This window comes from Thunnus thynnus, chromosome 23, assembly GCF_963924715.1.
Source record: "Thunnus thynnus chromosome 23, fThuThy2.1, whole genome shotgun sequence".
Classification (NCBI taxonomy): domain Eukaryota; kingdom Metazoa; phylum Chordata; class Actinopteri; order Scombriformes; family Scombridae; genus Thunnus; species Thunnus thynnus.
The window spans coordinates 14,872,545-14,891,151 of NC_089539.1; the positions used below are offsets into that span (position 1 = coordinate 14,872,545).

Genomic DNA, 18,607 nt, shown 5'->3' on the forward strand with positions numbered 1-18,607 from the left:
GCTTCATTAACTTAACTCACTAGTGTTTAGTGCATTTCCTGGTGCTCCAGGAGTACTACAGTGATGGCCCATTTAAAATCAACTCTGCTAATCTTTCTCTCTCCAAGAAGAACCAGATTAACAACCAGTATTGACAAAACTATGTAATGTGTCTAGCAGCAAACCAAACATACTGTAAGCTCTGCTTAGTATCTACTGAGCCTGACTTTAAATATTTTGAGCAAGACCAACACTGCAAATGAAAACAATAAAACATGTCCTTCACTGGCATGTCTGACCACCATTTGCAGTATGCACTGCTTGACACCTCTGGCAGAGAGAGCCTGTGAGCCTCTTAATCTGCAGTTGTGGGGTGTTGTCTCACTCCTGCAGATGAGCCTGATGAAGTTGCTGGTCATTGGTGGGCAAAGGGTCACAGATGTTGTGATCCAGGTCATCCCATTCAAGGCATTACAACTCAGACAGGGAGCTGACCACACCTGACCTCTTTCATGCAGCAACCAAAGGTTTGAAGTAACAGCTTTATAAAGGTGACCTGACTGGGCAATGTTCCAACTGTACCTCAGTAGGCAAATAGGCATGACCTTTCATGTGAATGGCAAGTTTGCAGTGTCTTACTGCAGAAGCTCTATGTCCGGACAAATTGAAAACCTTCTGTAAATGACACAATGTTTGACTTCAGAAAATTTGCTCAGTCCTAGTGATGCCATTTACAACCTGAGTGGGATGAAATTATGGCATTACTGCAGATAGGTGGTTATCTGCATGCAGACAAGAGGGGTTTGTGTGCCAGTTTTGCACCATAATTAAAATTCTGCATGTTGCAGCCCAACACAACAAACACGCAATACAGAGACACACACACATACCAAATACAGAAGAGTGAGGATGAGAGGAGACATTGACACACTGCTGCTAATCCAAAAGATACCATCTGGAGATGCTCTAGGAGCCAGTGACTCATACATATACACACTTACTGTACACGCATACAAATACACATTACAACTCTGTCAGACAATGCAGAAACATCTTAACAATTTAACTGAATTTAAACTTGCACAATCAAAATTCGCAGACACAATTCACTTCAAAAAGCTTGACATATACACACAAATAGCTTGATGGTCTAGGGGCATAGGCAGGTGTAGAGTTAGTAATCATATCTTCATTTTATCAGCATAAAGCTTCTATTGTTATTTTTAAAAACAATTGTTGGTTAGTGGGTCATATCATATCTACAAAGATGTAAATATGTAAGGGATACTTTATCAATATGGGTTCTGGAGCAATATGGTCAATTGATAATCTAGCATAAGGCCTACATCAGGGAATGTACAGTAGAGCTCTGATGGTGGGGAAGCCCTGAATGGTAGTTGGGGGTAGCACTGGGGTGTAGGGGCCCTGGCTGCTGTGATGGGTTGAAGTTAATGGCGTGTATGATGATGATGGGCTGGGTAGGTTTAATGGGACAGGGGCCCAGCATGGGAGGGGCACTGGTATTATTATTCTCTACCATCAGAAAAAATAAAGGCTTTTGTTGCAGCCAAGATTGCTGTCTTTTGAGACGATTAAAGGTTATCGGTAAGCACACAGTGAGAGGAGTAAAGACACAGGCATATGCACATCCCACACAGAGAAGAGATCTGTGGTGGCATCAGCACAAACTGTTGTGTGCAATCTAAGTGGCTTTTTGTGAGGGTGTGTTATGATAAATTGCTATTCATTCACAGCCCTCTAGTGAGAGCCCATTCCATTAAAAGTCTAATGTAACAGCGGCCCGTTGCGCTCTCAGAAAACACTTAACACACACTGCAAATGGCCCAATAACACAGATGCAGAAAAGGACCAAAACTAGGACTGTAACGTAAATATTTCTCCCTCTTCTTCAGCCTCCCCCTTATCCATTCCTCCCTCCATTTCTCTATTTGTCCCTTGATGCACATCAATTTTATCCTCCCATCTTCATGGTGCTCCTGGGCCTAAGGCTGAGTGATGCATGCTGGGATCTTGGCAGAGGCCAGGAGGCTAATGAGATATTAGTGTGCGTTTAACTCCCACTGAGTTCACTTCCCTTTCTTCACCTTTTCATTTCCCTCCTCACCACATTCTGTTGGTTATTTAACCCCTACCAACCTCTTAAGGTGGGCTCACAGAGGTCAGTATGGTCTAAATTAATCAGCGGATATTAATTTAGAGGTGTACTTCCGTCACCTGGGAGCGTACATTTGTCACTATGGAGATTTCCACAGTGACAGGCGTTTTTTGGCCCAGTTATCCATGATAATAGATGGAGAGTCTTGGCAGCCAATTGGATTAGCCCCTTGTGGTTGGCTTTAATGAAGATTACATGCCCCTGTGGTTAATGGATATTAGGAAGGGAAGAGGCGTGTGGTGAAGCTTGGCACTGACACGGGGCAATATCAGGGCAATGCCACGTGAAATGTGCCAAAATAAACAAGAAAAAGCCACAAATAGAGCCAAAGGCACAACACTGGTGTAAAAGAAATGCAGCAAATGTTGATCTGAGTATTTGTATATTCATATCTATGTTCAAGATTTTGGGTCTTAGAGGTGTGTTACATGTTCATGACCTGAAGCCACTATGTCTCTGTTTACACTATGCACATGTTTGAGTTTGCAGTCATGTGCAGATTCAAATTCAAAAACCACTCAACTCACCAGTTGCTCTTCCATGTGTGTCGAACATGCGGGTCATGGATGTTGTGTTTATCGGCTTGCTCGTCCAGGAAGTCGAACATGTATTTGATGGCCAGTGGCAGGGCGCTGCCTCGATGGGCCGTGCTGAAGATGGTCTCAAACAGGTCGTCCACAAACTTCTGTAACGTGCCCTGCAGAGGAGGACAAGGAGAGATAGAAAAAAGATTACACAAAGCCAGGATTTTTTTTGTTATTCACTCATAACTTGCATCTTAGAAGCTGGTTGATACAGCCTATACTAAACTTCAAGAAAAGCACTTTATATGGTACTGAGGTTTCCCAATGCTACAAACGAAGTAAAGGAAACACAGGAAAACATTTTTAAACCAATAATAGTGACTTGTATGGGATTATAAAAATATTTGAGTCCACAATTTCAGTACTTTGAGCCAGTATTCATATTGAACAGGGAACAGCGAGCCAATGAACAAGATGAGATGAGATGTCACTATCTAATGGGTTTTGCAACATACCAATGCCTAATGCTGACAGAAAGACTGGCATAAACTTGTTTGAGTTTATGTGTTGTGCAGTGCATGTCAGTTTGTCCCCTAGCTACCATGTTTATATGTCTGACTTCTATCTGACAGACCTGGCCCTAAATCTGCTCGCAGCTTTGATGGGGGAAATTGTTATTTCATAGCTGACTTTTAATAATATCTGGGAACAGGAGGCGCATCTCCTAAGCCTCTTTGTGCTGCCGGATTAGCTCCCACACTGCACCATTGACCCTAATTTGATTTAATGTTGGCGACTTTAAGGAGGAGGAGGAGAAGAGAGGGGAGAGACAGAGAGTGAGAGAATCTAATCCTCTTGTAAAGAATGAGCTGATGGGATGCACGGGAAAAGGCGAGAGGGAAGAATAGAAATGAAACGACAGAGGTTTCCTATCAGGAAAAGAGGCCATTGAGTGTGGCAGATGAGGTGTGTACAGGCACTGGCAAATAAAAATCCAATTTGGGTTGGAGTGGGTGACCAAATCACAGATTCAAGAGGTAGAAGAGAGTGGGAGGAGAGAATCCTGTTAGTCTGACAATCACGACTATAATTCTAATGTAGCCCTCATTCCCACCAGCTTATCAATGTTCTATGAAGATAGAATCACATATCTCTATATCAAGCCCACGTGCCTTCCAAGTGGCAGTCTGCATTATCTGGCAAGGGAATACCTAATGTTTTGCATGTACATGTGCATATGTGTGTAGATACCAAAACCCGTGTGTGCCTACAAGTGCTGAGGCTGTGACATTTTACGTCATCCTCTGTCTCAAAGGGGACTTCTGCATCAGCACTGTCATCATCACAGGGCTCTCTTGTTCCCTGGTGGAGCTGAAACTGTCAACACATCCCCCCACGACCATCTACCCTGTCATTAGACCGCACTCTAAACACAATGTGTCATCTGGATGTTTTGATGCCATCTGCCTCCTCAATGAAATGAGAGGAAAGCAAACAATCAGAACATTGGGGATAGTGGTGAAATAGAAATAGAGAGTTGAAGACGGAGACACGGCGAGGCACAGATGCACACACACTCTGGAGAGTACAAGTGAGGGGAGAAAACGCAATCCTTCCCTGTGCCCCTCCACACATATGAACACGCCCTTGTACCCACACTCAGTCAGAGTGACACTGATGGAGCTAATATGAGAGACGTCAGCGGCGTTGCCAGGGAGAGGTATTTATTGGCAAGGTGAAAGCCAAACGCAGTCAATTACACTGCCTGTCTGCCCAGTCATTTCTCACCAAGAGAGATGGCCAGCCAAGATAAACTGGTTATTTCACAAAAACAATCCATCTGCAAAGATGATGTGCTGTCTGCAGTCAGAAGCCACCTTCCTGCACTCTGGAATGGGATAATGGCAGGGAAATAGAGCAGCTCACAGGGGCCGAGAGGTGACATGTGCTCATGTGTGTAGGTGTGTGAAGTGCAATACAGTATGTGTTGTGTGTATGTGACAGCTGCTCCATCTTACCCCCTACCTCTTATTCGGCAGTTTCCAGTCTGTTTATCTATTAGTTTCTTTCATATGTTGCTGTTTCTTTAGATGCAGTTATACCCATCTTGCCATAGTGAGTCTGCATCTTCTGATCATCTGATTTTGGTCATCTGCCTGCACATCTGCACATTACTAGTCCTTTGTTCTCCCAAGTATTAACAGGGGGAAGTCTTCAGTTGATGGTTTGTCAAGTCCATGATTTGTGTTTTAACATTTGACAAAGGTCACAAAGTTTCACAAAGAAATAATTGATTATGGGGATTATTAGTTTTGTTGTGAATTGACTGCAATAATGACATACAGGTAGAGATGACAAAGATGCATCTTGAACAGCAATATTACTGGAGGGATTACTTTGGGGTCACTATGTCACACACTCTTTAATGGACTTTGCCACTGTACAGAGAATAGAATACAAGCGCAACACGCTGCTGCTTTTGACTGTGATTGATTGGGGGAAATTCTCCTGGACTCACGTTTGACATGCATATGTGTTAACATGGTTACCAAATGATTTGCACAATTATATACAATACATTGCTTATATAGATTGATTATTCTAAGATTGCTTCCTGAACAGTTCACAAAATACTGTGGTTGGTCCATTTGCATTCAGACTACAAACAAACCGCACCAGCATCAGCTTCAAAGCCGACCAAGACACACCTTTTCAATCAGTCTCAGTCTGGTTCATTCTAACTGAACCAAATAGAATTGATGTGAAAGCACTTTTAGACTCTTGCCACTGTGTATTTACATTTACATCCACAGAACTGCGCTTATTTTCTTTATGTGAACTGCTAAACAAAGACAGACAGTGGATCAAAAAACAAATGTTTGTGAATCAATAAATTACGGCCTGAACATTCTCAGATCGTCCTTGACGGCTCTGTCTGTGTCTGATAGAATGGACGTCTTGATGAAAAAAGAGGGAGAAGGTGCTCTAGGACTGGATTGTTAATTTGCATTTAGCTGTTGGATCAAAGTCACATTTCCCTCCAAACCAAATTAACTCTTTTTTTTTTCTTCCTGGAGGCCATTGTCGCAGGCACATTCAAAGAAACTCATTTTATAGCCATTTCTATTTTGATCTTTTTTTTTAATTTTATTATTACAGAAACACCTTCACTAGCTTCATGGGCCTTCTCTTTACCCTTTTCGATATGCTGCTGCATCAACGCAACAGTAATGAAAAGAGAAAACAAACAAAAATATCTATTTTCTCTTTTTCACCTGGGGGGATGGAAGAATACATTTGAATAATCTTTTCCACTGAGATGACTCATCCAAAGCAAACATGAATATTCAAATAAAGGAAGGCTTTACTGACTCATGGTAATACAGGTTGGAGGCTAAAGTAACCTTTTGGCCTTTCACCTGAACAACTGCCTCAAGACAAATACAATTACTCGCAGCTAAAAATGCACTGTTGGGATGGTGAGCTAAACTCTTGCTTTAGTTTTGAGCTGTTAAATCCCCTGCAAATGTTTCACATGTAAATAAATAGTAAATTTAGCCCAGGAAATAGACTGTAAGATGAACCAGTACCAGCGAATTAATTAGCCTTAAATGCAAAATTTTCCAAAACACAGATGACTCACCTTGGTTGCCAGAAGTCGTGTCAGGTAGATTTCTGAGACCATTTTGCTGCCGCGGTCGCCCTCCTTCTGGTCTCCGTGCTCATGGTTCTTAACTAAGTGCCAAACCTTGACGCCGCTCTCCAAGTCAGGAGTGATCATAGGAGTACGGGATCGCAGGCTGTCAGGGCTTCCAGTGTACTTGATCATGTTCTCTGTGAGGAGCAACATGCATTAGTTCATGTAGCACCTACATAACTGATGTAAATCTAAAAAGGTCAGAAAACCAGTGGTTGTTTTCTTCCAGCATCATTAGTACTTCCATTCATCTGTAACATCTTACTAGGATATATAATATGAATTTATCTCATTAACATTTATGTACTGTAAGCCTAAAATGTCTAAACTGTACACTGAAAACAACTGTATGCTGATTTTTTGGGGAAGTTGCTGCTTGCATCAGAAAAAGAAAAAGAAGATAAGAAATTCAGGGGATGCTGAAGATACAAGACATTCAAAACAGAACAGAGTTTGAGGTAAAAAAGAAGAAAAGAAAGCTAACAAAAGCAACCATCACACTAAGGCATCACAAGTAAAGAAACAAACATCAAAAAGCACTAAAATTTAAGTCTGTTGCTTCACCAAAGAAGCAAGGAAAGCCTTAACCTGAATGTCACAGCTGCAAAATACAGTTTGTTGGCTTGTGGCTACCAATTTACAGGTCTGGGAGATTGGATATGAAACTTTTAGAAAGTGTGCATGGTTAATTTTTCATGGCTGCTTCTCCCAGGGACAAGACATGGCATCGCTGGCTGACACAAAATCGAACAGGTGTCAGACCAGATGAAATATGTATGGCCCACCCAATGGCTGGAGTGGCGATGACATTTCCAAACACATGGCTCAATGAATGTTTACACAGTGTGAAAAAAATTGATCAGTGGGTGCGGTTTAGAGAGAGGAGTGAAAAAAAAAAAAAGAGTGTTTTTCACAGTGACAGAAATCAATCTCTCCAGAGAGAAAAGCGGGAAGAGTGTACAGTGGAGAGAGTCTGGGGGGAAAAGAAGAGACAACTGGAGACATCAGATACAGAGGATGTGGATGTGTATATGTGTGTGTGTGTGTGTATTGATGGCTCAAATTTGATTACAGTACAATCAACTGAAAATGTTTGTCTGTCTCTCCTATGGGGCACTTCAGTGAGTAATATTTAACTGTAACTGTGTTATAAAACCTGTGTCAAGTTTTTGCTACAAGGCTGTCAATTTGATATTACTTACTTATTGCTACTTTTTTCAGGGACACTGGACAAGTGTAGCACTGATTGTGCTGTTTTTGAGGTTGTGTGTGTGCGCAGAGTTGATCTTAAATACATAAAGGGAGAAAGGGTAGTGCATTCATTTTGTGTTAATTATTTATTCAAGAAGTCAGAAAGCTGAAGGTGAAACAGAATCCAGGATACACAGGAGAGAAATATCTCAGATACTATTCTGATCCAGCTTCACACAGTGTTATTTTTTGTGGGTTTTTTTTCTCCTTGTGGTTTTTGATGGAAACATTACATCAAAAGATCAAACACAAAGGTTTCTCTTTTCATTCTCTGACTCAACATGTTACACAGTGTTTGTCTTAATCTCTGTACTTTTTCTGCAACTTTCTCTCCTGCTCCACCCCCCCCCCCCCCACCCCTCTCTCAGCAGCTATATTAAATTCAGCTTTGTCTCTGTCTGCACTATTTGGCCATTGTACTCAGGGAAAGTTCAAAGTCACTCTCAAGTATCACACCAGTTGTGAAGTGGATCACACTTGCGTTTGAAGCCAATCCCTTTAAAAAAAAATTGTGGAGGGAGATATTCCTGGCATCCTCCCTCCCTTTTCTGTTGCGCCACTCACCTTGTCCTATCTGGTCTAATTTGGAGCCACGGAGGCGAGGTGAGTCCGTATGGAGATGAGGCGATGCTAATAATGTGGCAGCACATTTGATGTGTCTGAAGTGTTTGTGGCCAGTGAGGCTGGCCCTTTGATCAGCAACTAACTTGATGGTTTCTCAGGTTCAAGGAGACGCGGAGCAGACGGACAGGCGGAAAAAACACTGGCACATGTAAGGATGAGAGGACACACTTTGGAGTCTCAAGAGGCCATAACAACAGTGGAAAGAGTCTATTCTCTTGTTATGTTTTAGAAATCCTTTCAACTCTATATTGTGTCTTGTTTTTCTAGGTCTGTCACTGTTGTCCTGCAGGATCCTGTGGATACTCGTCACTCTCAAGTTCATTCTCAGGTGGGAACATCCGCTGCTGCAGGATCAGTTCGTTTTTTTGCCTTTTCTCCAATACTACTTCTTCCTCCAATAATACTGTAGGCTAGTTTACTTTAGCTTGTCAGGATCATTATGAGTCAGTTCATGTGTCAGTATAACTGATTGACTATAGACACACCAATGGTGTAACCAAGAGTAACCATTGAAATTAATTTGCTTGATCAATTGGTATCTAACAAAAAAAACGTACGTCTTTGTTTTCACTCCATGTTAAAATAAAATATAAACAGTTTTTGATTATGTTGTGTCTTTTGAAAGATATACATGTAGGTTCTACCAGTGTGCCCAGTCTTCGATCTGTGTAGCCTCTGACACAGAAACACCCCAAAACTTGATTTTACAGAAACAAGAAGGCTTACCATATTTACTTGCAGAAGTTCGAGACACAGTGGAGTTGTTTACTGAATTGTAGGCTGTAACTTGCTTGGGAACCAAGGCCATTACTGCATTATCAGGTACCTGCATAACACACAGACACACACATGTATTATGTAAATAACCTTCCACAAGAATTCAACCAAAAGCCTTTGGGCACAGTTTTTGATTTTCATTTGTGCAGAATTAAAACATGACCAATCAGAAAACCCATAAATCACTGTGTTAGTGTCAGTTTCTATATTTCCCTCCAACTACCCTGGTTCCATGAGGAAAAACAGAGAAGATCTTATTACCCTTATGTGCTCCACTCAGCCCACACATACATATGATGACTGACAGGGGGAGGGAGAGTTTAGCAGAGCATCACACAGGCCTGTGTGAGGGGGGGGTGTCCCACAGTCTCTATTCAATAATAGCTTTCCTCTAGGGCCTCGGTAGTGCGTGTATGAAGGTGTGAAGAATCAAGCGGTGTATGTGAGTCTGTGTTGGTCTACGTGTAAATAAGTGTGTGTAAATGAATGAATAAGTCAATCCTGCCCTCTTTCCCCAGTCAACCAAACGGGATTCAATTAACACAACTGGGATGAAGTCTGTCCCAGCCGTGCTACACCCCCCCCTCACCCACCCCAACCCCCCAATCCTCCACCCACTCACACCCACACCCACACATAGGGTGTTCTACATAATCTGACTACCTATACTGCAGGGTAAGGCAGGGTTAATTGAAGTGATCTCTATCATAGTGTGGGTGGATAGGACAGGGAATAAGGACTGAGGGCCTTTTGTGCGTATATGTGTATGTGTGTGTGTGTGTGAGAGAGAGCCTGGGCCTTATTAAGATTGTATCATTATTTCACCCAGTCACTCAATCTGCTTCTTATGCATAATATGTTTATATCATTGTAAACAGGAGGCCCGCAGGGCAGATCTTGTTATTCCTTTGTGGGGAGCCCCCAACTCTCCAACACCCTTAAGCATGCTCCCTGATCACTACTCTTATATGTTGAATGGATATAAAACGAGCAAAGCACAATGGAGCATAATGAAATGAGAAAGGAGGAGTGGCATTTGGGGAAATAACATTTGGAGGAGAGGATTAAGACAGACAGCGGAGCACAATTTCCTGAAAGTAAGGAGGAGGAGAAAAATGTCTGTCATTATGGGACAGAAAGATCTGATATGAAAAATGCCATAGTTTTGCTTTTAGCCATTATGTGATGTTTTTCTGAAAAAGAAATAAAACTTTTCACTCAGTTGTGATGTAAGCACACGATTCTATTCAGTGTATCTGGTAGGTCATATTAGCCTCTAGTAAGACATATAGAGGCACAAAACATATAGAACACGGAATATGGAGGACATCCCAAGATCAAATATATAGTAGTAGCACATCTGGGTTGACAGGGGTGGCATCAATCAATAGAGTACATTAATAGATTTGGTTAGTGAAGCAACAAGAAAATGCTTTATAGATTTAAGCCTTTCAAGCCACAACATTTCAGTGAAATAAAGTAGAATAAAACAAGAATTGAAATGCAGGTCCCTTTGACTGAAACCTGAATCTGTTTGTGCCATCCCCTCCCTCTCTTGCTCTTTGCTTCCTGACAAATTTTGAGTAGATAGTGTAGATAGTAGTAGAGTGGGTTTTTTTTTGGTCTGTCAAGGATAAGGCGCCCTTATTCCCCAGCCTGAAAAAATGAATTAACTTCTGTCTTCATTATCTTATCTTCGATTGGAATCAGCTCTCTAATCCATTCCACCAGCGCCTCGTACTCCAAGCCTGTTGACACTTGCTGCTGCTGACATTTAATTTAGGCAGCATGCAAACTGCACTTGGAGGGGACAGTGGCTGCTTGCTTAGCTGCTTGAATTATTATCACCATGTTGACAAAGCAGGCATGTTTTTTCCATCTAGACTCATTCTGGTTGGCTTGAAGGACAGTCACTACTACACGAATACATGAAACACCTGCCAATATGTGTTTGTTTGTCACTGTGCATAAGAGCATTTGTGTATTTAATGGGTGAGATGTTAATAAAACTGCATAATTAGAACTTTCTATATAAACTATGTCTCTTATCACTGAAGTGTCTATTGTGTACATGAAATCTATGCCACCGCTAATCCATATCAGAAAGAAGATGACACTTGGCTAGCACATCAGATCTTATCTCAAGCCCTCTCCCTTCTCGACACATAAGGGATTACTCCTAAGTCTCACTCTGTTGTTGGTCAGTTGGTCACTTCCCTTCCTTGCCCTGCCTCATTCCCTTCCACCTGACAGAGCAGGTGGTGTGTGTGTGTGTGTGTGTGTGTGTGTGTGTGGGGGGGGGGGGGGGGGGGGGGGGGCAAATTGACCAAATTGTCCAATAGACAGTTAGTTGAAGCTTAGTGCAGATCATCAGGTCATTCAGCCTTAGAGGAAAAGGTAGAGAGGGTGAGTTGAGAGGTCAGCAGAGACAGCTTGATATACTATGGATAGAGAATGAGTAAAATATAGAAGAAAAGGCCATTCCTTTTTGTTGGTTATTTCTCTACATTATGCTAATCACCATTTTTTCTTAATGTTGTGGGGATGAGTTTCAGCATTGTGTCTGTGTACCTTTGCCATGGAACAATGATGAAACATGATGTAAAGAGCAGTGCCTTTCACTTCAGAAAGATGTAAATCTCCTCAAATAAAAGATGAAGCCTATATATTATAAGCTCCAAACAGATGATGCTAAGGCTCTGCTGATAGCAACCTTTCTTTACCCCTTCCTTGTATCTAAAACTTTATCAAGCTTTTGAATTTCTTTAAAATGCAACAACATTAAAATTTTACTAAAATCTCCAAGTTTAAAAGATCTTTGTCAATTTAATTCAAAAGATTTTTAAAAACTACTTTGCACACATAAACAAACATGGACCCCAAGAAACCATACAAGTTACTTTATTGAGGCTGCTAATTGTTACTGGTTTAAAATTGGGCAATTTAATGTAGTAATGGGCATACCTGATAATGGGCCAGCATGTTCAGTCTCTTCCAGTCACCTTCGATCTTAGTGGTGACGTCCTCATCCTGCAGGATCATGCGTTGTCCTCGGCCTTGCCGCCATTCTGCCATTGAAAAGAAAAGAAAAATCTAAATGGTCAGAATATTTCCATCCATGTTCACACAGAGCAACTCCACTGACAATATTGACTTTTTACTTTTCTATTTTCGCCCCCTCTCTGTCCATCTGTCAAGATATCTTCAAATCTTGTGCATGACTTTCCATAATATTTAAAGTACTAACATGCTTTTGGGATGAAAACACATTATATTTAGGTGGTTGTCCCAGTGTTGGATTTCTGCTTTTAGGAGACTGTTGTTTTTCAGGCACAACAACATTTAAGAAAGGAATTTATTGGCACTGCAAACGTACCCTCAGGATTTGGAGCCAACTGTTACAGTAAAATTGTAAAATACATTAGTATGTGTTATGGGAAGTAACAATAGGTTGGAAAGGCTTTTTGTTGATGGCACTAGTTTCAACTACTGGCATCTTTACATGGCTTGTACCTAATTGTATGTATTGCATGTACATACTGGCTGTATGTGTAACAATCCAATTTCTCCCCGGGGTTTAACAAAAAAGGTTAGTTTGTAATTCTAACCTTGGTTTGTAATTGGTAGGTGAAAACATGAATCACATCCTCACCAGAAAAAAAACACAAGAAAGTACACACTTTTTCTAATCAGTCTGCCAGAAAAATAGTTCTCACTATCTCCATCTTCATCCATTGAGGTTTTTCTTTGATTTCTTAAGAACAATCATTTTACATTGTCATGAGAGGACTGAATAGAATCAAAAAGAGGAGAAAAACAACTCAAAATCCAACTCAGTGCCTTAGAGTAGGACTATAGAAACTCAAAGAGATGTAGAACCAAAAGAAAAATGGCACATGTGAAAGACAGTAACAAGAGGCAAGTTAAATTAATCACCCACTCTACTCTTTTTAGAATGAAGCTCTACCTCTTTGCTCTTTTCCATCTCTTTCGCTGGTGCGATCAATGGGTGTGATTACAGCTGTATGCCCTGGGCTTGTGCATTTCCTTTTCCATCTGCACACTGGCCCTTATGTTCTGCTCTCTGAAGGCACTATTGGTCCCTGCACTCCTTTTGTCAAACCCCATCCACTGCTCTAAGCCCCCTGCCTAGCTGCTCTTATTGTTATTGCTGGGAGCTTTGGTAGAAGCAGACTAGACTCCGATCCGCTCTAATACTAAATGAAAAAACTAAAAGAGCTGTAAATATGAGGCCACAGCTTACTCAAAAACTGTAGATCACTGAATTTCCATTCTTTTCAACAAGTAACTTCCAGCGCACATGACATTGTCTTTCATTTAAACAAGACGGCATTTACATGACCTTACAACCAGATTTTATCTACACCACATACACATCAGGTTTGCCACATCCGTGCAATCTCAGCACAAAACAAAACAAAAGCTTTGATAGAAACATCTCACAATACCTGAGGAAAATTATCATAAGTGAAAAAGGAAATCCATCTCAAAAACAAACAAAAGCAGATGATTCCTCTATTCTTTTTGCAGACATTGTGGACTTTATGAATACGATATTGTGCCTGTGCTCCTTGCTGAGCTTCCCACTTGCGTCGGCCACTGTCATCTCCTATTCTGATCACAAACAGGAAAACAAAGCGGCAATCACTGTGGTGCATGATGAGGCCTGTCTTTGGAGGATCGACCAGAATTGTGTTAGCTTCTGAAAAATCTGCAGGAAATAAAGATTCTCCCATTGTTTTTGTCTATATGGTACATCTTCCCATAAAGATGCAAATGAGCATCCGTCTCCAGTCAAGGCTCAGTAAACAAATGAAGCAATGAGGGGAAAAAAAAGGCAGAGAGGAATAAATAAAAGAATAAACTTGGTGTGAAACCAGAGCAAACTGAGATCACTCCGATTCCCAAATCCAGTGGTCCCTACTCAGGAGGAGGAGAACAGTATGTGTGTGTGTGTGCGTGTGTGTGTGTGTGTGTGTGTTTGTGTGTGTGAGAGAGAGAGTGTGTGTGTGTGGACCTGCATTATGGACTCACTCACAACCAAGGAGATAAGGGCTTTGGGGAGTGTATGGAAGCTGTTGGTGAAGAGAAAGGCTGAAGGTGACTGTTGTACTCCACAGAGATGCATGACACACATTTGCTGCTGGCAACACGCACACAATGATAGAAAAAAAAAACAACAACACACACACACACATACACACACAAGGCCTAGCTTCTTTGTTCTCAGGCACTATCTTCTCTGAGGCCCTGCAGGGGACTGTGGTTTGCAGCAAATGGGAATTAAAAACAATACCTTGGATAACAACACTCCTGGCCAATCTGTCTCAGGACAGGCCTGCCACAATACTATTATCCTTATCATGCATTGCAATCAGTCTGGGTATATGTGTTTGTGTGTGTGTCAGAGAGAGCCAGAAAGTGTGGTAAAATAGCTAAATTAAATGAAGGACCTGTTTCGTCAACATGAATAGTACAAGACCAAGAAATGCTAATTACCGCAACAAGGCTTACAAACACTGACAAAATATTTTGTTCCATACACATGTTCACTTGTGAGTTTGCATTTACTCATTCTTTCTCTCTCTTATTCATACAGACAATCGAAAACATACAGAGCGCCTGGCCAGCTAACTCTGACAATTTCCAATTCCCTTTTGTAATAAAACAATAATAGAAGAACACATCCTGCCCAAAGGGGGCCATAAAACAGTTTTATCCAGGAGTGTCGTTAAAAGGCTAAACCAATCTCTTCATTTAGCCATCACACAGGCAGAATCCCTATGGTATGCACTCAGCCCATCTTAGATCCTGGGTTGGTTATAAATATGCTATTACGAACACACAACAGGGGGTTAGAAAATTCATCTGGCAATATTAAACCATAAAAAGCATGGTGTACACTGTAGAGACAGCCTGTAGGTATTGGCAGACAAACAATCACGGATAACATTGTTATGCTCACATGCATGGATGTGTACACGTATTGTACACAGACGCAGGGTGTACCAAACCCCATGAACTTTTTGTTTTGCAGAGAAGGTATATCACTGCACCCATTTCTCTTAACAGAGACCCCATAAAATAATTTGCAAATATATTTGAATTGACTTGAAATACAATTATACAACTCTAGGAAAATAAGAACATACTGTAGCAGCCCATATCATCATTAACGGCAACAGGGGCCTGTATTCATACAGAGAGTCGCTCCTTCACATCCTATCCTACTCTGACAGACAGAAAAAAGGAAAAGGATTTGGTAGGAAAGAGATCACTGAGCGTCTCGATTGATTAGCTGATCAATCATCTGACTCAGACGCCAGTCGACAAGAGAGTCGATCAATGGGACGTTTGGGGAGAGAAGGGACCAATCTTAGACATCTGAGCCAACAGAGCCAGGAAGTGAAGTCTCCTGAGGTTGAACAGAGAGCTACCTCTCTATATCTAAGAAGACTTGTACTTTTTAAGAGAGCTGGTTGGGGTGGGGAAGCCTTTGTGAAAATCAATGGGTGTCTTAAGTTCAACCTGCTTTTCAGGCACATAGATGGGAAACACTGCATGGATATAAATGTAACTACAGGGATGTGAGGCAGCATGATTAACTATAATCCTGAAATGTACCAATTATAAATATCCCATTATCAACAAACAGATCCACAAAGGACAAAACTATGACAGCACAGCCATAAAGTGACTACTGTACTTAAAAGAGTTGTCATGTGGTATATCTGTTTTCATCAGAACAGAAGATGTTTACTTGATTTTTTCACTGCTCTCATATTTCAGAAACGTTCATCCTACTGATGAACCAGAAAAAGATTCATACCCAGGTCCATGTCAGAGGCTTTTAGGCGGTGCGAGTGTGGGACGTTCTTGTAGATAGCATCCAGGATCTTCTCCTTCACCTGACTGATGGTGTCACAGTTCAGGACCTTCACCTGGATCTCTGGGCTCTTCTCATTTTCTGGATGGATGCAGTTTACCACCTGTAAGCAAAAAATATGAACAGAACTGACAGTGTGAGGAGGGACTCGATATAAGTATCCCAAGCGTTGACTTTTGTTATTGACAACAGATCATTTCTGAGTCTATCTATCTGTAGGATTTCTTGCAATATTTTCAACTGTAAAAGAAAAGAGTTGCATCATTTGAGATACAATCATTTTCCAGGTTAATCTAGTGCAAATGATAAAAGGTGTGCTATATCTAACACGTTTCAGCTTGGTAGAGAAAAGGTTTGTGTGTATTATGTTAAAAATGTTGATTGCACTGTGGATTGGTACTCAATGGAACAGTAATAATTTTGTGTTCGCCAAAGGGTCTGTGAGAGAATTGCATCAGAAAAAGGGGAACTGGGGAAACTGCTCTTTCCTCGGAGCTTGAAGAGAGACAGCAATGTGCTACTTGAATTGATGAGCAGTAAACCAGCTAATTATAATATTATTATCATATTCATCAGTACTTTCGGTGCTCGCCTTCAGGTGCTGGGGAAAATACCCGAATTTTCAAGCACAAATACATAAATATGAGGGTAAATGTGTATTCTCTATGCACTTTTCCTTCCCAAATATGTACTTAAAGCCCATACATAAAATTCAAGCTTCCTATTAAATAATTTTATCTTTAAGTGTAGTTTATTCTACACATCTATATTGTAAAAATTGTTGGGGTGATCTGAGTATAGGTGATTCTGTTGTGAAAGGCCAATTTAAAGCTAATTTCTGGCTAATTTCCAACCTCAGTTCATCATGGACATTGACAAAATATACAACTTTGTACTCCTAGAGAGTAAAGTACAAACAGATAAGACATTACAGAAGAAAGCGGGAAAGACTTAAGTGTGTCCCCTTCTGAAACAAACATGTCACAGTGGAGAGGACAACAACAGACAGACCCAGTGGAGTCTGAACTTGAGGTTCCAGAAAGAGAGGGTGCGTTCATGTACAGACGCATACACACATGCATAACCTCTTTCCCTCATCCTCATACCGAAACCCTGCTCCTTTATTTGACAGCTCCAGTCTCAACAGGAAGTGAGGTCGCCACTCCTGTGCCCCCTACATGTCAAGCGTGACAAAGACAACTTTATGTCCCCATGCTCATCTCATGACCGACAACCCATAACCACCCTTTTTCTCTCCTCTTGTCCCTGAAAGCATATTAAATGTCCCCTTTTAGCCCTTGGACCCTTGGGCCGATGAACCTCTTACCAGCGTCTTGTAGTCAATCTGTTGTCTGATGAGCTTGTCCTCGCTGAGCGAGTAGCGCGCCTCTCCTGTGATAGAGTCAATGGGGCCTTTCTCCATCTGCTGCTTGATGGCACAGAAGAGGGAGAAGAGAGGTTCGCCTGCACACTCCTGCACAGAGATTTGGAGAGACATAGAAAAAGTTTGGAGGGAGAAAGAAAGAAAACTTTGAAGCCATTTCTGCACTCAGCTGACTGACAGACAAGTTGAACAATATCTGAGAAAAATGTCTATCCAAGATGTTGTTGTTGTTGTTGATGTTTTTCCAGACTGCTTTGCCTTCAAAGTTGCTGAGCAAAACTTATGAACATCATGTCCCAAACTCTATTGTTCCCATAAATTAAAGAAAACTGTACCAGGTATATTAATATATAAACTTTGATGAAACGAAGCCAGAGTTTTAGAAAGGTTTGATGGATAAACAGTGAAGAATGCCATAAAAGACAGCCTCCTGAAGTCACCCCCATCTTCCCTGCCTGCTGTTTATCAAACAGAAGAGATTGGCCATTTGTCATCGTTTTTATTCTCCTCCCAGCTGCAGTAAAGGGATGAGCAGAGAGACGGAGGAGAAAAACAGGATCTTGGTGACATTTTTTTTTTTAAGGTGGAGAGGAATAGTAAGTTTTGCTTTTAGTGAATACTGCTGTCATATTAAGTAAAAAGTACTGATCAATGGCACATCAACATGGGAGCATACATGTTAGCAAGAGGAGGACAACTAATCCTCTGTATATATCGTCTGTATGCTAGTTACAGTAAGATGAGTGTTTTTAATCAATATAAGCAGTTGCAAAAAAATCTTTTTGAATATCATGAAAACAATATTCTCTGAATGAAGGCCCAAACCATGTATAGGTTATAGCCCATGTAGTATAGTTAGATTTGCATAGATAATTATACCCAAACACAGTTCTGCTTTAGTTCAAGGTCTACATTACTGCCATAAAGAGTTGTGATTAAATCATGGAAACTAAACTGAAATTACAGTGGGATAGAGCTAGAACTAAACTACTTGATGGAATTTTTAAGTTTAAAATGTTGAGGAGAGTTTAAGAAATGTTAAGGAGTTACCTTAAGAAACTTGTAGAGGAGAAACGTAAACCAGTTGGTCAGCATTTTCTCTGCGACAGACTCAGTCCTGCAAACAGACGGACACAAAGCACATAATGAACATATGATCCTCCACACTCTTATTACCATCATAAATATTCAACACCATCATCAAATATTCTGGTAAAAATGATGACCGCTGCTAATGAATAGGCTTTCGTTACACAAACATAATTGCAATGACATGAATTGAGAGAGC

At 41.0% G+C, this 18,607-nt stretch overlaps 1 protein-coding gene across 2 annotated transcripts in view; it reads right to left on the minus strand.

Moving 5' to 3' along the window:
• Positions 1–18,607, minus strand: part of plxna4 (plexin A4) — a 243,640-nt gene that overhangs the window by 10,491 nt on the left and 214,542 nt on the right. For both annotated transcript variants that reach the window (XM_067582264.1, XM_067582265.1), the window contains exons 23-29: positions 18,370–18,436; positions 17,263–17,409; positions 15,879–16,038; positions 11,993–12,096; positions 8,978–9,077; positions 6,323–6,513; positions 2,683–2,852 (exon numbers count right to left, since the gene is read on the minus strand). In XM_067582264.1, coding sequence (XP_067438365.1) covers positions 2,683–2,852; positions 6,323–6,513; positions 8,978–9,077; positions 11,993–12,096; positions 15,879–16,038; positions 17,263–17,409; positions 18,370–18,436 — 939 coding nt within the window. The remainder of the gene's footprint in view (positions 1–2,682; positions 2,853–6,322; positions 6,514–8,977; positions 9,078–11,992; positions 12,097–15,878; positions 16,039–17,262; positions 17,410–18,369; positions 18,437–18,607) is intronic.